This window comes from Triticum aestivum, chromosome 4B (genome assembly GCF_018294505.1).
Source record: "Triticum aestivum cultivar Chinese Spring chromosome 4B, IWGSC CS RefSeq v2.1, whole genome shotgun sequence".
In the NCBI taxonomy this organism is placed as follows: Eukaryota; Viridiplantae; Streptophyta; class Magnoliopsida; order Poales; family Poaceae; genus Triticum; species Triticum aestivum.
Window position 1 is genome coordinate 650251793 of NC_057804.1, and position 27970 is coordinate 650279762.

Sequence of the window (27970 nt, forward strand, 5' to 3'; positions counted from 1 at the left end):
TGTCGTGAGCAAAACTTGGATCCCTGGCTATTATAGTTTATTTTCTTGCCAACATTGGCCAAATCATGGACAAGTAAAACCTTGACTGAAGCTCAACAATTTTAACTAGCTAATTCTTTAGCAGGACAAACTTGAGCTCTAACCAAACGCACCCTAAAGCCCAAAAAAATTTGGCACAAGCCACCCACGACACGTAACCTGGCATCTTCTCTGGGATTAGCAGCCAGCAAGTTTACACCAGATGTGCTTACTCGAAGCAAAGCAAAGGATCCGTCGCAGAAACTTGCAAGTCTTATCAGAACATATTACCTTCCTTCCACCTGCGGATCCATAAAATGTACTCATTCATTAACTAACTTTGCTTGTATATATTCCCACCATGGATCATCGCTGCTGCTGCCGCAGTTTGCATACCCATTGTAATCTCAATAAGTTAATAACCCACTATCACTAGCCATCAAACCGTGTGGGCGCACGGGGTTTAGTATATACAAGATGTCGTCCCGCTCTACCTCTGCCATTGTCGCCAGGGTGGTGAGCGGGCACCACCTGCTCAAGATCGACGGGTACTCGCAAACCAAGGTGGTCACCAATGGTAGGCACATCGAGTCTTGCATCTTCCATGTCGGAGGCCACGCCTGGCGCATCAAGTATTACCCCAACGGCCGAAGCTCAGATAATTCCAATTGCATATCTGTCTTCATTCAGCTTGCCAGTGTTAGCATGGACTTGCCCTTCAAGCCTGACAAGGGCATCTCAGCTCAATGTGTGCTCGGTTTACTGGACCGGGCTGGGAAGCCTGTGCCATCATATACCTTCACCTTCGACAGAATTTTCACGGCCCCTGAAGGGCAGTGGGGCTTGAACATATTCCTCACAAGGTCAGAATTGGAGAACTCAGGTTGCCTCAAGGACGACTGCTTCACTCTCAGGTGCGACATCACTGTCACAGAGTTGCACGCCGAGGAAACAGAGGATAGTGATTTCACCGATCTCCTGTGGAAGGAGGGGGCAGATGTGGCCTTCCATGTGGGCGGCGAGACAATCGTCGCCCATCAATGGGTGCTGGCTGCCCGGTCTCCAATCTTGAAGGCAGCAGCAGAAGCAGAGCTCCTTGGCATGTCGGAAAGGGAGAAGAAGAAGACGCCCATGGCCACCATAAGGATCGACGACATGGAGGCAAAAGTGTTCAAGGCTTTGCTCCACTACATATACACCAATGCATTGCCTGATGAGATGGACAAGGGTGATGATGCAGCGACAGCAATGGCGCATGGATTGCTTGAAGCAGCGGATAGGTACAAGATGGAGAGGCTGAAGATGATCTGCGAAGACATGATGTGCAAATATGTCTCCACGAGCACAGTGATAACCACGCTGGTGTTAGCGGAGCAGCACCACTCCCAGAGGCTCAAGGCGGCATGCATCGACTTCCTCATCTCCCCGAACAATATGAAAGTCGTCTTGGAAAATGGCGGTTTCAAACATTTACAGAGGAGCTGCCCCTCTGTTCTCATGGACCTCGTAGAAAGGGCAAAAGCGGCCTGAGACTGGTAGAAGCAAAGGACACGGGGATCATGGTGATTGTGGTACCATTCTTCTATTTATCACTGCAGTGTTGGTCAATGTAACAAGTACTACTGGTGACAATCAACTATGGTCCATGCTAATAATACACTAATGTGCATTCGTTTATGTTTGGAGTTGATGCTTATGATTTCTTTTAATGTCTATGCCAACACTTAGAAGACTGCCGGGTGGAAAGCCTAGCTAGCTCTAGCCTCCGTGGCGGCACCCTCCAGCGCCGCCATGGAAGCCCACGGCTCTTCTTCCTCGCCCTCTTCCAGCACCCTCTCCGACAGCACAACACCCACCACCCCCAGACGACCTCCTATTCCATGCCAAGCTTTTCATCATCTTCCAGCTTTGCCTAGGCAAGGCGGGGCCTCGATTTCTAAAACTTTGTTCAGCGCAACCTTCACTTGATGGTCTCCATCCAACCTCATCCCAAACAATCACTGCCATATCTTTATCTTCTTCCACTCAAACTCTCTCATCTCGACTACACCTTACTGGCTGCGCTGGTGAAGTTCCGCTTCGGTGGTCATGCTACTAGCTTGAGCTAATGAATACACCAGCTCAATCATGAAGATGACACCTGATGCTTGTCTTGGATCCTTCAACTCTTTAATTAAGTAAATAGCAGTAGTAATCCTCCAGATCATGTCATGATAAAATATATTCATACCAGACTCGATGATATCCCACAAAAGCAATAAGTAATTTTCTAATTTGCGATGAAAATAAAAATAATTAAGCAGTTGAATCCTTCATATTTTACACATTGAATTACAATAATGTAAGAGTATAGCTATTGTACTACTAGCTTAAACTCTTCCATGTTGGTTCCACAAACAAGACGAAGAACAACATTTATCAACAGTTATAGTGGACTTTGCATGTAATCATGTAAATACCCATGTAAATGGTGGGTGATCTGAGTAACCATATGAACAAATAACGTTCACCCTCCCGGTCAACTGAGAAACAGGTATACTGGATGAAGAAACACATGGCATCACATAATCGATTGGTTAAATCGGAATTATCATAGTGAGGCTTACAGGTGAGGTGGCTTTTTCTTCCAGGAAATGGTCAGACTCACAATATTTGCCTCTTCAGGGAAACCATCTCTTGGAGGTGACCTTTTCTTTTCTTCCGGGAAATAGTCAGAGACTCGCAATCCACCGGTACCAACTAGTGAGTGCGGCACATGACCTGTGGTTCTGCATTTGCTTGTTCTCACATCATGATAATCTGACATCAGCAGCCCTATTGTCATGGCTTGTATTGTCATGGCGCAGACATGACGCTGATTGATGACGGGTCATCTACAAAAGCAGAAGGCTTTAGAGTATCCATAAGAACTGGACAAAAAGTATCTTCTACCCAAAAAGTACATGATGGGATCCCACTGATAACAAACCTAAAACAGTTTACTGAGAGATGTTGCTCTACCCATCCAAACTATCATATCATTTATTGGCAAGAAAATAGCATCCATATACCTGTGTTGTCAGTCTTATGTTTATGGCAGGCAAGGTCTCCATCATGTTAGAACCATCGCCCCCCTTTCTTGACAGATTTCAGCTCCATCACTAATCGCTCCCGCTGGGCCTCTACTTCTGCGTACTCTAAGCTCATATTGAGTAACCGCTCCTTCATATCTCTTAGATCTCCTTCCAGCTGCAAAATCCTGTCCCCACCAGCAGATTGCTCCTCGGCAACGGGACTGTACAAGTAAGAAAATTATAAAATATGTGAATATTCTGATCTTCTGAATATAGACAGCTGAAAATTAACAAATCAGCAATAAAAGATGATTTGCTGTGATGTACGGGAGTCCTCTATAATTTTCCCTATAAAAAGATTTGCTAGGAGATGTGTACTCTGCCATCATATATCTACAGTATGGACAATCCCTCCAGCCAATAAAATGAAATGATTTTCCACGAACAGTGGTAATCAACAGATTTCAAGGTTCTGTCAATACCAGTGTACAATCTAGCTTCAAGACATGATATTAAGCTTAAACACCGGTTCTCCAGCTAGTGATGTGTATAAAATCATACCTAGTATTCAAATGGTCCCAGTTCATATGAAGGAGCAGTTAAGATAGAGAAAGAGCTAATAATATACTGCAACACGTAACAGATTGTAGAAGCTATTTCCTCGCCCGACTAATAAGCAATTGCATTCTGCAGTGCAAATCGTCAATTTTTTATTTAAAATTACATGGATATTTGTATTACATTACAAGGAAAAAAGAACTTTTGGGAGGGCTGCCACTTGTCAATGCTTGCTTAGACTGACTACCCATAACAAAAGAAAAGTGTAATAGCACGTATAACCATTCTATGCATAATGCTAACATTTAGGTTCAGGCTTCAGAGTGCAAGGGATACCTCTTTTGTTGAGCCCTGTACATCTTATTTTCCTCCAAAGCCTCTGCAAGCTTAGTTTCCAGTATTTGAATCTTCAACTGAATATCTGTAGAATCTCCAATCTCCTGAAAATACAAGGAAATGCAAGGGGATACCAAGACATTAGGAACATCAATGCGGTGATTTTTTTTTTAAATCATCACAGTAAGTACTGTATATAGCTAACCTGCTTTCTAGTGAGATCCTCAATTTCCTGCTCAAGGGATTGTATCTTCCTCTGGTATTCGCTATTTGATCTTCTGATCCTACTAAGTTCGTTCTTTAACTCTGCTTCATGTACATGTGATGCTCCCGATGCTGATCGATCACTCTCCAATCTCACAAGCTTTGCTTGCATAGATATTCTGCTTCGTTTTTCTTCTTCACCATTGTCCAAAGTCTCTTGCATCTCAGAAACTTTATCTGTTAGCATCGCTTTCTGTGCCTTCAGTTCTTCACATTCCTCAGTCACAGACTCTAGCAGCGCCTTTAATTTTCCCTTTTCAAACTTAGCCTCGTCAAGGGAGCTTCTAAGTTTGGAAACTTCATCTTGAAGACTTGTTATTTTCTGGACCTGAAGTTTCAGGTCAGATATTTCTTCCATCATTTGCTGTCTCTCATAGTCACTGGCTTTAAGCTTTAACTCTAGTTCACCAGAAGACTTCCGTAACTCGTCTTCATTGGATTTAGCAGTTTCCATCAACTTCTTCATATGTTCAGCATCTGCTGTCAACATTTCCTCGCTCTGTTTGGATGCATTAAGAGAATCAACCAAACCTTTAATCTTGGTTTTAGACTCCTTGCGAAGGTCCTCAAGTTGAGACTCATAATGTCTCAACTGTGCACTGACATTTTCGAAATTAGCCTCAAGTTTGGCCTTTTCAGCTCGCAGGACAGAGACCTCCCGGATGGCATCTACTGTGGCATTTTCTCTCTCCTCGTGTGTGGAGGAGACCTGTGCAGTGAGGCTCACGACCTCCCTCTCAAGATTCTCTACCTCAAGAGTCTTTTCTTTCTCGATCTTATTTAACATGAAATGAGCACGATTTATCTTTTCTTCTTGCTCTGTGTGCTCCTGGAATATACTCTCCAGTTCTGACAGCAATGATTGCTCTTTGGAAGATATGTCCTTCTGAAGAGAAGAAAGCTTTGCTTCTAGGAAGTCCACTGTTTTACAAAAATCAAGGATCCTTTTTTTCGAGTTATCCAGTTCCTGCTCTTGTTGCATAAAACGGCCATGCAATTCCAACTTCTGCCTCTTGAGATCTGCAGTCAGATTTTGAAGGGAACTGCACTCTTCAATAAGGTTCTCAACTGTAGCTTGCAGATTAGAATTAGATCTTCTCAGAACTTCTGAATCGTCCTGTGCTTCCGACAGTTTTCTTTGTGTTTCTTGATGTTTTTGTTTAAACTCAACCCTTTGAGTATCCATCTCTACTTGTTGTCGCTCTACTTTATCTTTGAGACTGATGACAAGGGATTTTGAGTCGTGCATCTGCAGCTCACTTGACTCCTTTTCATTTGTAATGTAAGATAATTGGGCTTCCAGTCCAGATATGCGTTCTGACAACTCTATATTTTCCTGTTCAAGCTCTGATATATGTAACTCTAGTTCTGCTTTGCAGCTCTCGAGTTCATTTATCTTTCTTTCAAGAACCTTATTAGCAGACACATGGGAATCTATGCTGCTAGAAAGCACCAAAATGTCTTGTTGCAATTCATCCAAGCATTTGGAAGTGATGCTACTTTCTTTAACTGATGCTGCCAAGCGTTCCTCTAACAGACTCTTCTCTGCCTGAATTTCAGACATCAAATTTTCCGTTTCGAGTTTGTAGCGCCGCAAGTCATCATTTTCCTGCTGTTGTAGATGGACTCTAGTCTTCAGTATATCTGTCTCAGATTCATTATCCTCTAGATCTTCTCTAAATTGGTATCCTCTCGCACCACCAGTTTCACCACCTTCCAAGCCTTCAAGCTCCTCTCTCAGCTTAGATAACTCAAGATTTTTTTGTTCTAGTTCTTCCTGGCTTTTTCGGAACTTCTCTTCTAGCTCAAAGCCTTGAGACCTAAAACGTAGCAGCTTCAGCTCAAGGTCAGCACACTTCCTCTGTAACTCTTTGGCATTAGACACTGATGACTCGGTAAAACTGCCGTCATGCATCATTTCCTTATCTCTAAGTTCCTCTTCCAGTTGATATATTTGTGATGTAAGCTTTTCAATTTGCAATTCACTGTTGTTTGAAACACGAGAATCCTGCCCTTTTCCCACACCACTTTCTTTCAGCTTATATATAAGCTCCAGATTTTCATCTGTTAGTTCAGAACAATCTTTCTCAAGTTCTTGTATTTTTACCCTTAAAGTTTCATTTTCTTTCTCCAATTCAAGATAAACAGTATCAGAACCTGCGGCACCTGCATTTTCAATACTGAGAAGGCGATCTAGTTTCTGCCTCAAAGTATTAATTTCATCTTCTTTCATTGACAGTTTCCTAGCCCATTCTGTGTCCTCTTTGACTAACAACCCATTCTTCAATACATCTGTATTAGTGACATCCTTGGCCTCAGAAATTTTAGATATCTCCGCTCTCTGTTCTTCTATGGTCTCTTCCAGTTCCTGAAGAATAGAAACAAGCTCTATATTTGCCTCTTGAGTGCTCTTCAGCTGTACCTGTAAGCTTGCATTTGATTCTTTCAGAAACTTCATCTCGTCTTCTACTTCCTTCTCCATGTTGATCCAGTCCCCACGTTTGGGGGTTACAGATTTTATTTGCCGTCTGCTTAACTCTGGCCGAAATGACTCTTGCCGAGATGACTCTTGCCGTGATGACTTCAATTCTTCAATTTCGTGCCTGTAGGAATCCCGCTCAGCATGTGCAGCAGACAGTTCAAGTGCTAGCTCAGTCTGTTGCTTCGATTTCTCAGAACATTCCCTCTTCAGCGCCTCTAGATCAGCCTTCAATTTGCGAGAATGTCGCTCCCACATTTTTGCCTCATCACGGAGTTCTTCAATTGTTTCTTCAGCAGCTTCAAGAAGATCTTTAGATGAATCAGTTGTCCCCAATGATGACTGAGCAATCCCATTTGAAAAGGATTTTGGAGTATTTCCTTGCAGCATGTTTGGACCTGAAGCCCGGGAACTGAAAGATGAATTGTTCGATCTCAATCCTTCATCACCACGGCCAGCGCTAACATAGGAACTACCTGAATCCTGCCTTCCGACATACAATCCACCATTAGTGTTGTCTATCGGAGACAAGTTTGTTCTATCTTGGGTACTATCTCCAGAATTGGAACTCCGGTGAGACCCTGATGCTGAGAAACTCATTTCCTGAAGGGAAAAAAGGAGACAACAAACCAGCATTTACACATAATACTCTGACAGGGCATTACATAAAAAAAATATTTCATGATTGTGAATTTTATAACAAATAAATTACAATTTATATACATGTGGAGCCACAGCTTGATGCAAGACAAATGAGTACTTAAAATAAACAATGCTAGAAAGATCAAAAATAAACTTAAGACATAATGTGAGGACAAAGGCAAATGAACATTTGAAGTCTACTATTAGCTGCAGAAAAGAGAAATATTCATGGACTGGAATTTTGTTTCATTTCATTTCAGAGTATGTAACTGCTGTTGGAACATAGGGTGTTTACTTCCAACTATCGTAGAGTAGTTAGACTGCAAACAGATGGAAAAAAAGCATGGAAAAGAGAAGAACCTAGATCTGTAATTGAATATTCTTGTGATATTTAACCAGTTTAACTGACAATAAAAGACATATTTCTCGATATCTATAGGCACCAGAAACAGTCAAATGACAAGCTAGCTCAAGTTTCCTGAAGAGTGGTATCATCAGTTCTGGGAAGATGTGTCTAAATGATCAAGAATCAAGTTATTGGTTACTAAAATAAAATTCAAAAGGTGCAAATAAATTAATAGAAACATAACTCAAAGCACGCATTGCACGCCTGTTAAAAGGAAACACTGTTCTGAAAAAATGAACTTAGGATGGAGAGAATTGTTCTAAATATCAGCATACCCTGTTTCCAGGTTCGTCTTGGTAAGTGCCCCCTAAAGGAGTTCCTGACGAAGAACGGACACTCCTGTTGGCCGTATTATCAGAGCCATCTGATTTGTTATCCATGTCGTCATTTATTAGACAATGGTCACTGATACGAGGAGGCATGTCCCTTGAAGATCTCACACCACTGTATAGATATGCCAAGGTTATAATAGAGTATCAAGACTTGCAGACAGCAAAAACAATGGGAGAGCAATTTAAAGAGATTGCAGGGTCTTCAGTGTGAAGTGTGCACATTGGAGCTATAAATGGGAAGTAGGAAAAGAGAAAAGGTGAAGTTGAATTAGTTACCCCAACTTAGGCTTTGTGCCAAGAGATTGAACCTTAAGCTGCAAACGAGAAGCAACCAATGTCACCATAAGCAGAATAAATGGAAAAGCATAAACACTAAGAGTTGAGTGAGTTGGCACCATTTTCAGGTTGCAGGATCATATACAGGAGCACCCAGAAAATCCTTAAAAAGGAAACGGTTGCAAGGAGCTCGCTTACCTGCAAAACTGTTCCAGAGTTGCATCTCTTCAACGGCATAGAGATAGCAGTTGGGTCCGCCAAATTCAGAAAGTTGGACAGGTTTAGGAAAATTTCGCCAAGAATACCAGTTCTTATTGATCCCTGCAACATGGGATTGAGTTGTTCAGCAAACAAATACTAGCCCACAAATATCCATACATCCATATCGGTGAGATTGAAAAACAAAGGTAGCTAGATATATAGAGCACAGTGGTGCGCTATGAATACCCATACGTACCACAGAAACAACAATCTTGTATTGGCACTCATCGAACTCTTTCGACACTGCGTCTCGAGAAAACCATATCGGTTCCGATATGGAATCGGGCCATTGGCAGATTCCACTGCGGGCAGCCACTTTACTGGATTTGGCGATGGTTTTCCCGGTATCCACAGAGACTATCGAAAGGAACATCCTGTCCGATACTGCAGGCACCTGTTGAATAAAAGTCAGATCAATCAGAGTCGTTGAAAACCCAGTAAATGCACGTAGCGGTTGTACCAAAGGAAATGAGCCTGAAACCCTGAGCATACTGAACAAAAAAGAAAAAGGAAGTGCAGATAGTCGCTGTTGCGGATTTTCACAGGTTCGGTACATTCCCCTGTGGTGGAGTGTAAGTGTGTTGCCTGAATGACAGGTTCGCTGGCATTTCTTCCAGGGACTTGCCCTTGGAGAAACGGAACACCATGCTGCAGTAATCTATCTATTAATAGGAGATTCTCAGAATAACCGTGAAACACCAACCAGAAAGGAGAATACTACCATGCTTTTTGTTTCCTAGAAAGAAGTAATTGCCAGTGAGAAGTTGCCCATGCACCGCTGGTTTGATCCGTGACATGGTGGTCCAATTCCAAATGTAACACACACACACACACACACACACACACAGGTAGGCTTGGGTTGGGGGCTCGTCATAATGGCCAGATCACGCAGCAACCATTAAACACAGAGGTTACTACTAGTCCAGCAGTAGTGGCTAGGTTAGGTCAGGTGTGTGACACAGCTAGCTAGCTAGGAATGAAATCTCTACATAGGCGGGCGTAGTATGGTGAGCATGGCTTGATCTAGCTAAATATACTCTAGTAGTACTCGCAGATCAACCTGAGGAGCGACGCGATTGGTAGTCCCGGAACGCGCGCGCGATCTCCCCAATGCCGCCACCGCCACTGGAATCAACAGCGGGCGCAGGTGCTAGTGAGCTAAGGGGGGAGGGGAGGGGGGAATCTGGGCGGGTGAGGGACGGGCTTTACCATGACGGCGCGGAAGCTGGAGAACCGGAACTCGAAGCGCTCGCCGACGCTCCGGTCCGAGGAGCGGTGGCGGTGGAGCTTGAACATCCCGGCGACGACCCCGCACCGGAACCGATCCGCCTGGGCGCACGGCAGGTGGTGGTGGCGCGGACCGGCCGGAGCAGATTCGGCGGGAGCTCCTCCTCCTCCAACTCCTCCTGGTACTACTGCCTGGTAGCTAGTGTACTCCCGGCCGGTACCGGAGCAGCAGGGGGCCGGAAATCATCGCGCCGCGCCACGGAGGAAGAGGAGAGAGGAGGGGGGGAGAAAGGGGAATCTTAATTAGGGAGGGAGCCGGCGGAAGTGCACAAAAAGAAAAAGAGCCGAGCCGAGCGCGTTAATCAGAGGTTGCGAGATTTCTAAGGCGACTCTGCTTGTCCATTTCCATTTGCTCCCTCCTCTCCACCGGACGACGGATTAAAAAACAGCAATAGAATAATGGAGGAGGAGGAGAGGTAGGGTGGTTGACCGGTGGGGCCTCCCCCATTCCGTCCCCGGCATAGTGCTGCCCGCCTACCCCGGCCCCGGCCCCGGCCGGCTCTCCCCTCCTCTTCTCCTCTCCAGCAAAGCACACCGCGGCTGGCTTTGCGTTTTTACACACACACACTCTCTCTCTCTCTCTCCCCGCTAGTTACCGCTGCTAGTGCCAACTAACATGGATTTGGATGGGTGATTCTCTATACCTGAAATATCCCGCGAACGGCGAACGGCAGACTTTTAGGCATATGCCAAATTATGTTCGCTGAGGATTGCAAGTTTACTTGGCGAGCACGGTAAATCTGCCTCGGTTCCTTTTGTCGGAGAATTCCCGTGCTTGCAAACTAAATTCGCCATCATCACGCCAATATAAATTGCCACGAAAAATGCCATGCTTGCATATCCGACGTCCGCTTTTAAAAGGCCATCTGTAAGTGGAGCAAATTCAAGAATCTCATTTCTTAAAAATATACGTATGAATCCTTACAATTTTAGATGCTCTAATAGCAGCATCTAAAATTCTTCTAGGAAGTAGTTCAATCCTTAAAAAATCATATAGAATCCAATCTTATCAAACAACTAACACCGAAAAAATTGTAAGGATTCTAATCCTCTAAAATTCCGATAAAAAACATTTGATCGTAAGCCCGGCCTTGTAAAAATGCTGCTATTAGAGCATCTACAGGCGTGGTCATCAAATCCCCCCCCCCCCAAGTACATGCGGGCGCGTGCGGGCATGTCCACGGGCACTGACCGATCAGTCCACGGATGCAAACATGCACGTCCACAGGCACTCACCTGTCAGTCAACAAATCACTCGTCCGCATCCGTGTATCTCATATTCGATACCATATATCCATAGTAAAGCATGCAACGTGGATAAAACTACGTAGTTTGAGATCATCCAACGGACATAGAAATGCGCATTACGATCACCAACGGAAAGATCATCAAAGTTCACATCATCCACATAAACGACGGACAAGTTTAAACTACATTACTAAAAACTTGAAATTAAAGGTGGAGACGTCGGATCTTCACTACTTCCTCGTCGGCCCTTTGCCCATTTGATGGACGGCGTAGGTATAGGCGTCCATGGCTGGTGGTGGATCGTCCTAGTCATCGTTGAAGGAGGTGTGGTCGTCACCGTCATCGGACGAGGAGTCGAAGAGGACGATTAGCCCTTTCAGCCGCCGGACTTCCCTATCCTGCTCCGGCTTCAGCTTCGCCACCGCGGCTCTTCTCTCCTCTTCTCCTCTCTAGCAAAGCACACCGCTGCTGGCTTTGCGTTTTTACACACTCTCTCTCTCTCTCTCTCCGCTAATTACCGCTGCTAGTGCTAACTACTCCTCATGTTATATTTCCTTACGGAGGGAGTAACATGGATGGGTGTTTCTTCAGACCTGAATATCCGGCTAACGTCACACTTTTAGGCACGGTAAACTGAACATTTTGACGGTAAATTGTATTCGCCGAGGATTGCAAGTTTAGTTGGTGTGCATGATAAATCTGCCTCGGTTTGGTTTTTTTTTTTCCAGAAAATTTCCGTGCTTGCGAATTAAATTTGCCATCATCGCGTCAATATAAATTGCCATGAAAAATGTCAGATTTGTCATGCCTAGAAATCCGACGTCGGGTTTTTAGTGTTTTCCTTTTTTTTCAAAAGGTCATCTATAAGTGGAGCAAATCCTTCAAAATAAACTGGAGGCCGAATCAGATGCAGAATCAGCAGCAACTTTCGAGCAGCACCCAGGGGTACCAAGGGCAGATGCCTCCGCAAATGCAGATGCAGGGGAATCAAGGGTAGAACACCCCAATGCAGACAGGAGGGGAGGGAAACAAGGACAGCATCAATCCAGTACAGCAGCAAAAGAAGAAACAGACATAGAGCAGAAACAAGAATGCCAACAAAGCTAAGGATGCTTCAGAAGCTGATTACAGTGATGTTACATGTTATACATGTGAAGAACCTGGGCACCACAAAGCTCAGTGCCCCAAGCCTCCATCTTGCTTCATCTGTAAGATGGTGACACACAATGTGACGCCCCCGTTTCAATCGTACACTAATCATGCGCGCAAACATGTATGATCAAAATCAGGGACTCACGGGAAGATATCACAACACAACTCTAAAACATAAATAAGTCATACAAGCATCATAATACAAGCCAGGGGCCTTGAGGGCTCGAATACAAGTGCTCGATCATAGACGAGTCAGCGGAAGCAACAATATCTGAGTACAGACATAAGTTAAACAAGGTGCCATAAGATGGCTAGCACAAACTGGGATACTGATCGAAAGAGGCGCAGGCCTCCTGCCTGGGATCCTCCTAACTACTCCTGGTCATCGTCAGCGGCCTGTGTTGGAAATATGCCCTAGAGGCAATAATAAAAGTATTATTATATTTCAATGTTCATGATAGATGTCTTTTATTCATGCTATCCGGAAATCGTAATACACGTGTGAATACTTAGACCACAATATGTCCCTGGTGAGCCTCTAGTTGACTAGCTCGTTGTGATCAACAAATAGTCATGGTTTCCTGACTATGGACATTGGATGTCATTGATAACGGGATCACATCATTAGGAGAATGATGTGATGGACAAGACCCAATCCTAAGCATAGCATAAAAGATTGTGTAGTTCGTTTTGCTAAGAGCTTTGCCAATGTCAAGTATCTCTTCCTTCGACCATGAGATCGTGTAACTCCCGGATACCGTAAGAGTGCCTTGGGTGTATCAAACGTCACAACGTAACTGGGTGACTATAAAGGTGCATTACAGGTATCTCCGAAAGTAGTTGTTGGGTTGACACGGATCGAGACTGGGATTTGTCACTCCGTATGACGGAGAGGTATCTCTGGGCCCACTCGGTAATGCATCATCATAATGAGCTCAATGTGACCAAGGTGTTGGACACGGGATCATGCATTACGGTACGAGTAAAGTGACTTGCCGGTAACGAGACTGAACAAGGTATTGTGATACCGACGATTAAGTCTCGGGCAAGTAACGTACCGATTGACAAAGGGAATTGTATACAGGGTTTGATCGAATCCTCGACATTGTGGTTCATCCGATGACAACATCGAGGAGCATGTGGGAGCCATCATGGGTATCCAGATCCCGCTGTTGGTTATTGACCTGAGAGCGTCTCGGTCATGTCTGCATGTCTCCCGAACCCGTAGGGTCTACACACTTAAGGTTCGGTGACGCTAGGGTTATTAGGAAGACTAGTATGTGACTACCGAATGTTGTTCGGAGTCCCGGATGGGATCCTGGACGTCACGAGGAGCTCCGGAAGGGTCCGGAGGTAAAGATTTATATATGGGAAGTTGTCAAATGGGCAACGGGAAGTTTCGGGGTCATACCGGTAGTGTACCGGGGCCACCGGAAGGGTTCCGGGGGTCCACCGGGAGGGGCCACCCCTCCCGGGGGGCCACATGGGCTGCGTGGGGCAGGGAGCCAGCCCCTGGTGGGCTGGGCGCACCCTCTCCCTTGGGCCCTTGCGCCTAGGGTTGAGGGAGGAACCCTAGAGGGGGCGCCCCCCTTGGCTTGGGGGGCAAGCCACCCTCTCCCCCTCTCCCCTTGGCCGCCGCCCCCCTCTAGATGGGTTCTAGAGGGGCCGGCCCCCTTCTCCCTTCTCCCTATAAATAGAGGGGTGAGGGGAGGGCAGACGCACCACCCTCCAAGGCGCAGCCCTCCCCTCCCCAACACCTCTCCTCCTCCGTTGTGTGCTTGGCGAAGCCCTGTCGGAGTACTGCTTCTCCACCATCACCATGCCGTCATGCTGCCGGTGGAGCTGTCTTCCTCAACCTCTCCTTCCCCCTTGCTGGATCAAGAAGGAGGAGACGTCTCCCGTCCCGTACGTGTGTTGAACGCGGAGGTGCTGTCCGTTCAGCACTTAGTCATCGGTGATTCGAATCACGTCGAGTATGACTCCATCATCACCTTGCAAGCTTCCGCACGCGATCTACAAGTGGTATGTAGATGCAAACTCACTCCCTCGACTCGTTGCTTAGATGAACTCATAGATGGATCTTGGTGAAACCGTAGGAAAAATTTTAATTTTCTGCAACGTTCCCCAACAGTGGCATCATGAGCTAGGTCTATGCGTAGTTCTCTTTGCACGAGTAGAACACAATTTTGTTGTGGGCGTGGATTTTGTCATCTTACTTGCCTCTACTAGTCTTTTCTTGCTCAACGGTATTGTGGGATGAAGCGGCCCGGACCAACCTTACACGTACGCTTACGTGAGACCGGTTCCACCGACTGACATGCACTATTTGCATAAGGTGGCTGGCGGGTGTCTGTCTCTCCCACTTTAGTTGGAGCGGATTCGATGAACAGGGCCCTTATGAAGGGTAAATAGAAGTTGACAAAATCACGTTGTGGTGATTCGTAGGTAAGAAAACGTTCTTGCTAGAACTCAATTGCAGCCACGTAAAAGATGCAACAACAATTAGAGGACGTCTAACTTGTTTTTGCAGCGATTGATCATGTGATGTGATATGGCCAGAAGTTGTGATGAATGATGAATTGTGATGTATGAGATCATGTTCTTTGTAATAGGATTCACGACTTGCATGTCGATGAGTATGACAACCGGCAGGAGCCATAGGAGTTGTCTTTATTTTTTGTATGACCTGCGTGTCATTGAACAACGCCATGTAAACTACTTTACTTTATTGCTAAACGTTAGTCATAGAAGTAGAAGTAGTCGTTGGTGTGACAACTTCATGAAGACACGATGATGGAGATCATGATGATGGAGATCATGGTGTCAAGCCGGTGACAAGATGATCATGGAGCCCCGAAGATGAAGATCAATGGAGCTATATGATATTGGCCATATCATGTCACAACTATATAATTGCATGTGATGTTTATTATGTTTATGCATCTTGTTTACTTAGGACGACGGTAGTAAATAAGATGATCCCTTACAAAAAAATTGAAGAAGTGTTCTCCCCTAACTGTGCACTGTTGCTACAGTTCGTCGCTTCTAAGCACCACGTGATGATCGGGTGTGATGGATTCTTACGTTCACATACAACGGGTGTACGACAGTTTTACACAGCGAAAACACTTAGGCTTAACTTGACGAGCCTAGCATGTGCAGACATGGCCTCGGAACACGGAGACCGAAAGGTCGAACACGAATCGTATGGAAGATACGATCAACATGAGAATGTTCACCGACGATGACTAGTCCGTCTCACGTGATGATCGGACACGGGCTAGTCGACTCGGATCGTGTAACACTTAGATGACTAGAGGGATGTCTAATCTAAGTGGGAGTTCATAATTTGATTAGAACTTTATTATCATGAACTTAGTCTAAAACCTTTGCAAATATGTCTTGTAGATCAATGGCCAACGCTAATGTCAACATGAACTTCAACGCGTTCCTAGAGAAAACCAAGCTGAAAGATGATGGCAGCAACTATACGGACTGGGTCCGGAACCTGAGGATCATCCTCATAGCTGCCAGGAAACAATATGTCCTAGAAGGACCGCTAGGTGACGCTCCCGTCCCAGAGAACCAAGACATTATGAATGCTTGGCAGTCTCGTGCTGATGATTACTCCCTCGTTCAGTGCGGCATGCTTTACAGCTTAGAACCGGGGCTCCAAAAGCGTTTTGAGCACCACGGAGCATATGAGATGTTCGAAGAGCTGAAACTAGTTTTCCAAGCTCATGCCCGGGTCGAGAGATATGATGTCTCCGACAAGTTCTACAGTTGTAAGATGGAGGAAAACAGTTCTGTCAGTGAGCACATCCTGAAGATGTCTGGGTTGCACAACCGTATGACCCAGCTGAACATAAACCTCCCAGATGAGGCGGTCATTGACAGAATCCTCCAGTCGCTCCCACCAAGCTACAAGAGCTTTGTGATGAACTACAACATGCAGGGGATGGAAAAGACCATTCCTGAAGTGTTCTCGATGCTGAAGTCAGCAGAGGCTGAAATCAAGAAAGAACATCAAGTGTTGATGGTCAATAAGACCACTAAGTTCAAGAAGGGCAAGGGTAAGAAGAACTTCAAGAAGGACGGCAAGGAGGTTGCCGCGCCTGGTAAGCCAGTTACCGGGAAGAAGTCAAAGAATGGACCTAAGCCTGAGACTGAGTGCTTTTATTGCAAGGGGAAGGGTCACTGGAAGCGGAACTGCCCCAAATACTTAGCGGATAAGAAGGCCGGCAACACCAAAGGTATATTTGATATACATGTGATTGGTGTGTACCTTACCAGTACTCGTAGTAACTCCTGGGTATTTGATACCGGTGCCGTTGCTCATATTTGTAACTCACAGCAGGAGCTGCGGAATAAACGGAGACTGGCGAAGGACGAGGTGACTATGCGCGTCGGGAATGGTTCCAGAGTCGATGTGATCGCCGTCGGCACGCTGCCTCTACACTTACCTACGGGATTAGTTTTGAACCTTAATAATTGTTATTTAGTGCCAAGTTTGAGCATGAACATTGTATCTGGATCTCGTTTAATACGAGATGGCTACTCATTTAAGTCTGAGAATAATGGTTGTTCGATTTATATGAGAGATATGTTTTATGGTCATGCTCCGATGGTCAATGGTTTATTCTTAATGAATCTCGAGCGTAATATTACACATGTTCATAGTGTAGATGCCAAAAGATGTAAAGTTGATAACGATAGTCCCACATACTTGTGGCACTGCCGCCTTGGTCACATTGGTGTCAAGCGCATGAAGAAGCTCCATGCTGATGGACTTTTGGAGTCTCTTGATTATGAATCGTTTGACACATGCGAACCATGCCTCTTGGGCAAAATGGCCAAGACTCCGTTCTCCGGAACAATGGAGCGAGCAACCAACTTGTTGGAAATCATACATACCGATGTGTGCGGTCCAATGAGCGTTGAGGCTCGCGGAGGATATCGTTATGTTCTCGCTCTCACTGATGACTTGAGTAGATATGGGTATGTCTACTTAATGAAACACAAGTCTGAGACCTTTGAAAAGTTCAAAGAATTTCAGAATGAGGTAGAGAATCAACGTGACCGAAAGATAAAATTCTTACGATCAGATCGTGGAGGAGAATACTTAAGTCACGAATTTGGTACACACTTAAGGAAATGTGGAATCGTTTCACAACTCACGCCGCCTGGAACACCTCAGCGAAACGGTGTGTCCGAACGTCGTAATCGCACTCTATTGGATATGGTGCGGTCTATGATGTCTCTTACCGATTTATCGCTATCATTTTGGGGATACGCTCTAGAGACAGCTACATTCACTTTAAATAGGGCACCGTCTAAATCCGTTGAGACGACACCGTATGAATTATGGTTTGGAAAGAAACCTAAGCTGTCGTTTCTAAAAGTTTGGGGATGCGATGCTTATGTCAAGAAACTTCAACCTGAAAAGCTCGAACCCAAGTCGGAAAAATGCGTATTCATAGGATACCCTAAGGAAACCTGTCGGGTATACCTTCTACTTAAGATCCGAAGGCAAGATCTTTGTTGCCAAGAACGGATGCTTTCTGGAAAAAGAGTTTCTCTCGAAAGAAGTAAGTGGGAGGAAAGTAGAACTTGATGAAGTACTACCTCTCGAACGGGAAAGTGGTGCAGCTCAGGAAAATGTTCCTGTGATGCCCACACCAACTGAAGAGGAAAACAATGATGATGATCAAGGTACTTCGGATCAAGTTACTACTGAACTTCGTAGGTCCACAAGGACACGTTCCGCACCAGAGTGGTACGGCAACCCTGTCCTGGAAATCATGTTGTTAAACAACAATGAACCTTCGAACTATGAAGAAGCGATGGCGGGCCCGGATTCCAACAAATGGCTTGAAGCCATGAAATCCGAGATAGAATCCATGTATGAAAACAAAGTATGGACTTTGACAGACTTGCCCGATGATCGGCGAGCGATAGAAAACAAATGGATTTTTAAGAAGAAGACGGACGCGGATGGTAATGTTACCATCTATAAGGCTCGACTTGTTGCTAAGGGTTATCGACAAGTTCAAGGGATTGACTACGACGAGACTTTCTCTCCCGTAGCGAAGCTGAAGTCCGTCCGAATCATGTTAGCAATTGCCGCATACTATGATTATGAGATATGGCAGATGGACGTCAAAATGGCATTCCTTAACGGGCATCTTAAGGAAGAACTGTATATGATGCAGCCGGAAGGTTTTGTCGATCCTCGGAACGCTAACAAAGTATGCAAGCTCCAGCGATCCATTTATGGACTGGTGCAAGCATCTCGGAGTTGGAACATTCGCTTTGATGAGATGATCAAAGCGTTTGGGTTTATGCAGACTTATGGAGAAGCCTGCGTTTACAAGAAAGTGAGTGGGAGCTCTGTAGCATTTCTCATATTATATGTAGATGACATACTCTTGATGGGAAATAATATAGAATTTCTGGACAGCATTAAGGCCTACTTGAATAAGTGTTTTTCAATGAAGGACCTTGGAGAAGCTGCTTACATATTAGGCATCAAGATCTATAGAGATAGATCGAGACGCCTCATAGGTCTTTCACAAAGCACATACCTTGATAAGATTTTGAAGAGGTTCAAAATGGATCAGTCCAAGAAGGGGTTCTTGCCTATGTTACAAGGTGTGAGACTGAGCTCGGCTCAGTCACCGACCGCGGCAAAAGATAAAGAAGAGATGAGTGTCATCCCCTATGCTTCAGCCATAGGATCTATTATGTATGCCATGCTGTGTTCCAGACCCGATGTAAACCTTGCCGTAAGTTTGGTAGCAAGATACCAAAGTAATCCCGGCAAGGAACACTGGACAGCGGTCAAGAATATCCTGAAGTACCTGAAAAGGATGAAGGACATGTTTCTCGTTTATGGAGGAGACGAAGAGCTCGTCGTAAAGGGTTACGTCGACGCTAGCTTCGACTCAGATCTGGATGACTCTAAGTCACAAACCGGATACGTGTATATGTTGAATGGTGGAGCAGTAAGCTGGTGCAGCTGCAAGCAGAGCGTCGTGGCGGGATCTACGTGTGAAGCGGAGTACATGGCAGCCTCGGAGGCAGCGCATGAAGCGATTTGGGTGAAGGAGTTCATCACCGACCTAGGAGTCATACCCAATGCGTCGGGGCCGATCAAACTCTTCTGTGACAACACTGGAGCTATTGCCCTCGCCAAGGAGCCCAGGTTTCACAAGAAGACCAGGCACATCAAGCGTCGTTTCAACTCCATCCGTGAAAATGTTCAAGATGGAGACATAGAAATTTGCAAAGTGCACACGGATCTGGATGTCGCAGATCCGCTGACTAAACCTCTCTCGCGTGCAAAACATGATCAACACCAGAACTCTATGGGTGTTCGATTCATCACAATGTAACTAGATTGGTGACTCTAGTGCAAGTGGGAGACTGTTGGAAATATGCCCTAGAGGCAATAATAAAAGTATTATTATATTTCAATGTTCATGATAGATGTCTTTTATTCATGCTATAACTGTATTATCCGGAAATCGTAATACACGTGTGAATACTTAGACCACAATATGTCCCTGGTGAGCCTCTAGTTGACTAGCTCATTGTGATCAACAGATAGTCATGGTTTCCTGACTATGGACATTGGATGTCATTGATAACGGGATCACATCATTAGGAGAATGATGTGATGGACAAGACCCAATCCTAAGCATAGCATAAAAGATCGTGTAGTTCGTTTTGCTAAGAGCTTTGCCAATGTCAAGTATCTCTTCCTTCGACCATGAGATCGTGTAACTCCCGGATACCGTAAGAGTGCCTTGGGTGTATCAAACGTCACAACGTAACTGGGTGACTATAAAGGTGCATTACAGGTATCTCCGAAAGTAGCTGTTGGGTTGACACGGATCGAGACTGGGATTTGTCACTCCGTATGACGGAGAGGTATCTCTGGGCCCACTCGATAATGCATCATCATAATGAGATCAATGTAACCAAGGTGTTGGACACGGGATCATGCATTACGGTACGAGTAAAGTGACTTGCCGGTAACGAGACTGAACAAGGTATTGGGATACCGACGATCAAGTCTCGGGCAAGTAACGTACCGATTGACAAAGGGAATTGTATACAGGGTTTGATCGAATCCTCGACATCGTGGTTCATCCGATGACAACATCGAGGAGCATGTGGGAGCCATCATGGGTATCCAGATCCCGCTGTTGGTTATTGACCTGAGAGCGTCTCGGTCATGTCTGCATGTCTCCCGAACCCGTAGGGTCTACACACTTAAGGTTCGGTGACGCTAGGGTTATTAGGAAGACTAGTATGTGACTACCGAATGTTGTTCGGAGTCCCGGATGGGATCCTGGACGTCACGAGGAGCTCCGGAAGGGTCCGGAGGTAAAGATTTATATATGGGAAGTTGTCAAACGGGCACCGGGAAGTTTCGGGGTCATACCGGTAGTGTACCGGGGCCACCGGAAGGGTTCCGGGGGTCCACCGGGAGGGGCCACCCCTCCCGGGGGGCCACATGGGCTGCGTGGGGCAGGGAGCCAGCCCCTGGTGGGCTGGGCGCACCCCCTCCCTTGGGCCCTTGCGCCTAGGGTTGAGGGGGGAACCCTAGAGGGGGCGCCCCCCTTGGCTTGGGGGGCAAGCCACCCTCTCCCCCTCTCCCCTTGGCCGCCGCCCCCCTCTAGATGGGTTCTAGAGGGGCCGGCCCCCTTCTCCCTTCCCCCTATAAATAGAGGGGTGAGGGGAGGGCAGCCGCACCACCCTCCAAGGCGCAGCCCTCCCCTCCCCAACACCTCTCCTCCTCCGTTGTGTGCTTGGCGAAGCCCTGTCGGAGTACTGCTTCTCCACCATCACCACGCCGTCGTGCTGCCGGTGGAGCTGTCTTCCTCAACCTCTCCTTCCCCCTTGATGGATCAAGAAGGAGGAGACGTCTCCCGTCCCGTACGTGTGTTGAACGCGGAGGTGCTGTCCGTTCAGCACTTGGTCATCGGTGATTCGAATCACGTCGAGTACGACTCCATCATCACCTTGCAAGCTTCCGCACGCGATCTACAAGTGGTATGTAGATGCAAACTCACTCCCTCGACTCGTTGCTTAGATGAACTCATAGATGGATCTTGGTGAAACCGTAGGAAAATTTTTAATTTTCTGCAACGTTCCCCAACAGCCTGCACGTAGGAGTAGGCACCTCCGTTGTAGTAGGAGTCGTCGTCGACGGTGACGTCTGGCTCCTGGGCTCCCACATCTGGTTGCGACAACCAGGTAGAAGGGAAAGGGGAAAAGGGGGAGAAAAGCAACCGTGAGTACTCATCCAAAGTACTCGCAAGCAAGGAGCTACACTACATATGCATGGGTATATGTGTAAAGGGCCATATCGGTGGACTGAACTGCAGAATGCCAGAATAAGAGGGGGATAGCTAATCCCGTCGAAGACTACGCTTCTGGCAGCCTCCGTCTTGCAGCATGTAGAAGAGAGTAGATTGAAGTCCTCCAAGTAGCATCGCATAGCATAATCCTACCCGGCGATCCTCCCCTTGTCGCCCTGTGGAAAAGCGATCACCGGGTTGTCTGTGGAACTTGTCTGGGTGTGTTTTATTAAGTGTCCGGTTCTAGTTGTCATAAGGTCAAGGTACAACTCCGGGTCGTCCTTTTACCGAGGGACACGGCTATTCGAATAGATAAACTTACCTGCAGGGGTGCACCACATAACCCAACACGCTCGATCCCATTTGGCCGGACACACTTTCCTGGGTCATGCCCGGCCTCGGAAGATCAACACGTCGCAGCCCCACCTAGGCCTAACAGAGAGGTCAGCATGCCGGTCTAACTCCTATGGCGCAGGGGTCTGGGCCCATCGCCCATTGCACACCTGCATGTTGCATGGGCGGCCGAAAGCAGAACTAGCCCCCTTAATACAAGAGCAGGCTTACGTTCCAATCCGGCGCGCGCCGCTCAGTCGCTGACGTCTAGAAGGCTTCGGCTGATACCACGACGTCGAGTGCCCATATCTTTCCCGCGTAGTTGGTTAGTGCGTATAGGCCAGTGGCCAGACTCAGATCAAATACCAAGATCTCGTTAAGCGTGTTATGATGAAGCAACTGCGAACGCCGGCCAGGGCCAGGCCCACCTCTCGCCTAGGTGGTCTCAACCTGCCCTGTCACTCCGCCACAAAGATCCACACAGAGGGCCGTCGGGACAAAGGTCCTTTCAGCCCCCAATCCATGAATCACTCGCGGGTACTCTTCAAGCCGACCCGACTTTAATCACCATCTGTAGTATGTATATATGTATAGTATATACCCGTGATCACCTCCCAAGTGATCACGGCCCGATAGTATAGCAAGGCAGACCGACAAGAATGTAGGGCCAATGATGATACACTAGCATCCTATACTAAGCATTTAGGATTGCGGGTAAGGTATCGATGATTGTAGCAACAATGACAGGCTATGCAATAGAATAGGAGTAACGAAAAGCAGTAACATGCTACACTACTCTAATGCAAGCAGTATAGAGGAGAATGGGCGATATCTGGTGATCAAGGGGGGGGGGCTTGCCTGGATGCTCTGGCAAGGAGGGGTCGTCAACTCCGTAGTCGAACTGGGGGTCGCCGGCAGTCTCGGGGTCTACCGAAAAGAAGTAACGGAGGGGGAACACAATAAATAACAGAGCAATCAAAGCATCACAAAGCATAACATGGCAATACGCTATGCTAGGTGTGCCCTAGCGCGGCAGTAGGTGGTACCGGCGAAAGGGGAAAACATCCGGGAAAGTATCCCCGGTGTTTCGCGTTTTCAGACAGATGAACCGGAGGGGAAAGTTGCGTGTTTGCTATGCTAGGGATGTGTCGCGGACGAACGGGCTGCGTATCCGGATTCGTCTCGTCGTTCTGAGCAACTTTCATGTACAAAGTTTTTCCATCCGAGCTACGGTTTATTTTATATTAATTTTTAAAAGATTTAATCATTTTTAGAATTAACATAATAAGAAAATGTAATTATGACATCAGCATGATGTCAGGGTGATGTCAGTGGTCAGCTTTGACCGTTGACCAGTCAAGCTGACGGGGGGTCCCACATGTAATAGTCTGTTTAGTTAGCAGGCTAGTTAACAGAGTTAATTAGTTTACCTAATGATTAGGTTAGTCTAAACAGAATTAATTAAGTTAATTTAATTGGTTAATTAATTAATATTTTATTTATTTATTTATGCTTGAAGATATATTTTTTTAATTCTAACGGGGGCAAGGCCCATTGTTAGTGACTAGCTAGGAGGGGGTTAGTGCTAAACTAACCCCCAATTAGCAGGGGCCTGCCTAATCTGGCAAAGGCGCAACCGGCAGGGGCTACGCCCGCGCACAGACGGGGGCGCCGGCGCGGCAGGCCGGCCGGGAACGGCGGCGAGCGGCATGGCCCGGGAGCATGAGGGACGGGCACGGGGCTGCGCAACCGGAGGGTCGGGCACGAGCGGGGAGACACCATGCGGTAAGAGGCACGCCGCGCACGAGAGCAGAGCTCTGGTGGTGGCGACGACGCAGGAAAGGATGCGGTCCGGGCGGCCGGCGCGCGTGCGGGTGGCGGTGAGCGAGGCCATGGCCGAAGTGGCCGGAGCAGGGGAGGAGGAGGAGTTGCCGGGGGCTCACCACGGGGCCGTGGGGTCTAGGCAGCGGTGCTCGGGGAGGAAGACGGGGACGATGTTCCGGCGAGGAGAGGGACGAGGAGGCGAGGAGGCAGTCCGGTGGTGGACGGCGTCGGGCGGTGGTTCGGTGACGGAGAGGTCGAAGACGATGGCGTCACGCGAGGTGGTCCCGGGCGACGGCGAGCGCTGGGCGTCGGGGCGCGGTCGCGGGCGCGTCGTGTGCGGGACGGCGCGGGCGCGCGGTGATGGGGGGGTGGTCCGGCGACGGGGTGTGTGCAGGGCGTCGCGAGAGAGAGGGGGGCGGTTTCATCCCCGATCCATATCGGATCGAGGGGGAGGTGAGCGTAGTGGGGGGCGAGTGGGGAAGATATTTTCGAGGGAGTGCGGGGGTGTCGGTGGGGTTTTCCCCGAGTGGGGGATATGGAGGAGGGCGTGGGGCGCCGGCTCGGCCAGGTGGGCCGATTGGGCGGCCCGGTGGCCTGCTGGCTAGCTGGGCCATTCGGCCCAGGGGGAGGGGGATTTCTTCCCTTTTCTCTTTTGTTTAAGTTTTACATTTTTATTTTGTTTTCTGTTTTATTTATTTTAGTTAGCAAAACAGCTTTACAAAAATATAACCCCTATTCCTAAATTAGCATAATGACATAGGCCACCTACTCCAAAAAGTTTGGTTATTATATAAAGTAGATTAACATTTGCTTAGCATTTAAAAGTATTTAAAATAATTGTTTTGCTGCTGTTTTACTTACTATAGTGCATTTAAATACTTTACAAAAGTGTGGTTTCTTCACCAATATTTAATATGGATTATTTCGCTCACTCCGAACATTTTAGTTTTAATATTTAAAAACTTTTTTGTTTGCTTGATTTTGAATTTGAATTCGAACCGTTCTTGGACTAACGTGAGATTAGCAACAGTAATCGAGGTGACATGGCATCATTAGCAGAGTTTCACTGTAGCCTAATTATCCGGGCGTCACAATTCTCCTCCACTACAAGAAATCTCATCCCGAGATTTAAGAGGGGGGCAAGGGGGAAGTTCTGGTTACGATATGCTAACGGATCTTCTCGAAGAAGTTAATCCCATTCGTTGATGTCTTCAATTCTTTATTCCAATGCATCATGATGAAGTCGTCGTCCTTTCTTCGGGGAACTCCATCGTACTTACGCATAGGTAAGGGGCAGCCCCACAACGATAGGATGTGATAAGGGAGAATCATCTGGGGGGATTCCAAGAGTGATCATATGAGTATCTATCGAGTTGAACAAATGAAACACATCGAGAGCAAAGTAAGACGGGGCAATAAGAAGCTTCAAGCGGATAGGCAATCGTTCGTTGCCTGATACGAAATGTGACAGGGATTCAGAGCAATGGGAAAGTATTGCGTCTGGTACCAGAATAGATCACTAGGCAGGTGGCCCGTGAATCACATACGAAGTCAAGCACGAGGAATAACTTCGACAACAGGGTGTATAGGAGAGTCAGGTTTTCATCCTGTGGAACTGTGGGTTATGGGCCCACCATGTGGGTTGAAAGTAGGAAGGGTGGTGACATCTTGCACAATCATGTAAGTAAGGCATGTCAGAGGATAGCCCGTCAGTTATGTCGGCAACAACATCGATACCAAGCGCGAGGGACGAAGAGAACCATTCTCCTGCTCGTTGAACAAGGCGGACCATTAGGCAAAGTTCTCGTCCATCGATGGTTACCGGAATGTCATCAACAATAGTAACAGGGTATTACCAACACGATTGTACACCTAGGTGTTTACATTACCAGAAAAATATTACTGCTTAGATCATATAGATCACCAGAAAGGTTAAACAAATCAATGAAAAGGAAAAGGTGACCATCAGATTAAACAGAACAATGGAAAGGTAAATGTGTTTAAACGCATGTTTCAGGAATATATCCTTCCCAAGGACAAGCAGAGCATGATATCCATGACAGGATAGAAAGTAGATAACCGTTTAGGTAAGGAGAGACGAATTCCATGACATAACCCAAACAACGGTATTTGGATAATGGACAAAGAAAAGTTAGCATTGTTCTTCAAATGCTCTTATTGAAAATCGGAGTACCACAAACATGCTTCGGGGTAGCATTGGCAAGGTCCTCAAGCAAAGGTCAGACTCTGGATACACGAAGGATCCATCAGGAATAACTTATAGAATAAGTCTTACAATTTCCTCATGGAAGAATGGATAACCTTGTTGAAAAGGAAACTATAACAATAGGGCCTCCGGCCAGGTGTGCTAGGCATGACATCACCTTATCGGGTCATGTAAAGATGTTATAACTCCAGGAAATATGTTCCAACCATCATACCTGACCAAGATTCGGATCTGAATGGTGTCAGGATACCTCAGACTCAGGATGTCTGAGGAGAAAAGGTGCAACACAAATTATCGAGATGACATTGTAAGATTCTCGGGAATTAAACTATGGAAGCGAGTTTCGAAACAAGAGTTCATCATCAAACCAGGGAGAGAATGAGGAGGTGGCTGATGAACTCAGCGACAATTCATTGTGATTTCCAAAACGATGGATTTCCACAATTATGTGAACAAGGAGATAACATTAGTCAGATCAAATGATACAATGATGTATGCTCGAGGAAAACATACACAATTTACAATGATTGAAGGGTGCCCCCGAAAATCTGGAATAGGTAGCACGATCAATGTTTGAATGATGATTCAATAAGCAATAGACTTAGAATGAAACTACCGACCATTAACTCCAAAGCAAAGGGTTGCTAGAAGTATAGAACTCAAGCAACATTATTAGCATATTGGTATCCTGGTTAAAAACAACACGGGGACCAAGGAAGAATGGTGATGGTGAGAAGTATCACTATACCAAGAATCCTTAAGAGGTGGAGTAATCCTCATGACAATCTTGACATAAAAGATGGTAATACTCCAAGCTAAAGAAGAACAAATGCTGGATAGCAAGGAACTCAAGGTATAACACAGAACACGAACAAGTTTGTGTTGGAGGGAAGGCAATAAAGTGGTCGATGACAACACAAATCATCGAGGGCAAGGATGGTATTTCTCATCATGAATTCAATTGATATCCTGGAAGAGCTCTGAATGCTGATGATGATCATAACAAATTTTGTCGAGAGGCTTCACGAAGAAGCAATCGAACAACGACTACATCAAGCAAAAGGACTGATGCAGCGAAAGGTCAATGGAACCATGGATACGGCACCAACTTGGAACCAAGCTTGCTCTTCAAGGTGAAGCAACTGGACAAGGAAGATCGACGTAATCCTGGCTCATCGTCAAAAGTTGTGCTCCAAGAATAAGGACCAGGTAGCACAGTTAAAATTAGCAAGATAATGATGTAGCCGATCAGGCTAGGAATGACGTGATCGGGTACAAACTCGTAAGTAAGGAAGATTACTAAGAGTTGTTGAACCGTAGTGCGGACTTGATTCATTTATTGGGGTACTCGAGTGACTAACCACTCAAAACCCAGGAAAAATTGGAATCAATGAGAATGTAGTACTTGACAAAGAACTCATAACAAGTTATGCAGTTCCATGACAATCTCGAGATACTAGGGGGTAATACTCGACAACAGACCAAAGTAAAGGTTGGACATGTGTAATGATCCAAAGAAGACAAGTGCTTAAACTTGCTCGGGAAATGGGATCAAAGAAGAACATATGGTCGGAACCACGATTGCAAAGGATCAATTCACCGATACCAAAGGATATTATATCAAGGAAATAGTTATTATTACAAGAAGCTTCCATGATAGGATCTACAGCGTATCCATGGGCATGAACACAAAGGTTCAAGGTCGACTCCCACTTCCTCAATGCATAACCTCCCATTCACCTCTCGTATTTCGAAAATGACATTAGTTGTTGAACATTTTACCTAGTGCAATACCAGATAAGTATGACCAGTGAAATCTTTCGGGTTCACACGGATTAGGGAACGCGTAGGTTCAACCCATCAGGGCATCTTAGGAACAGATACCACAAACTTCGGAGTAAATGGT

At 46.2% G+C, this 27970-nt stretch overlaps 2 protein-coding genes across 2 annotated transcripts; one reads left to right on the forward strand and one right to left on the reverse strand.

The window, feature by feature from the left end:
* Positions 1-365: 365 nt before the first annotated feature.
* LOC123093862 (BTB/POZ and MATH domain-containing protein 1-like) lies at positions 366-1675 on the forward strand. The gene has a single exon (XM_044515917.1). It carries the CDS (start codon positions 496-498, stop codon positions 1546-1548), a length of 1053 nt encoding a protein of 350 aa, XP_044371852.1. The 5' UTR covers positions 366-495; the 3' UTR covers positions 1549-1675.
* A 587-nt stretch (positions 1676-2262) lies between these two features.
* Positions 2263-10256, reverse strand: LOC123093860 (COP1-interactive protein 1). The gene is made up of 9 exons (XM_044515914.1): positions 9835-10256; positions 8822-9019; positions 8563-8685; positions 8365-8402; positions 8032-8200; positions 4171-7311; positions 3966-4069; positions 3069-3292; positions 2263-2891 (listed from the first exon to the last, which is right to left on the reverse strand). Exons 1-8 carry the CDS (start codon positions 9919-9921, stop codon positions 3115-3117), a joined length of 4038 nt encoding a protein of 1345 aa, XP_044371849.1. The 5' UTR covers positions 9922-10256; the 3' UTR covers positions 2263-2891; positions 3069-3114.
* Between the last annotated feature and the right edge of the window lie 17714 nt (positions 10257-27970).

Excerpts from the sequence above, each read along its gene's own strand:
- LOC123093862 (XM_044515917.1), top strand. The coding sequence starts at position 496 with ATGTCGTCCCGCTCTACCTCTGCCATTGTCGCCAGGGTGGTGAGCGGG.
- LOC123093860 (XM_044515914.1), bottom strand. The coding sequence starts at position 9,921 with ATGTTCAAGCTCCACCGCCACCGCTCCTCGGACCGGAGCGTCGGCGAG. Across the intron at positions 4,070-4,170 it reads AGGATCTCACTAGAAAGCAG|GAGATTGGAGATTCTACAGA; the intron begins GTTAGCTATATA and ends TTGTATTTTCAG. Across the intron at positions 3,293-3,965 it reads TACAGGGCTCAACAAAAGAG|TCCCGTTGCCGAGGAGCAAT; the intron begins GTATCCCTTGCA and ends TTACTTGTACAG.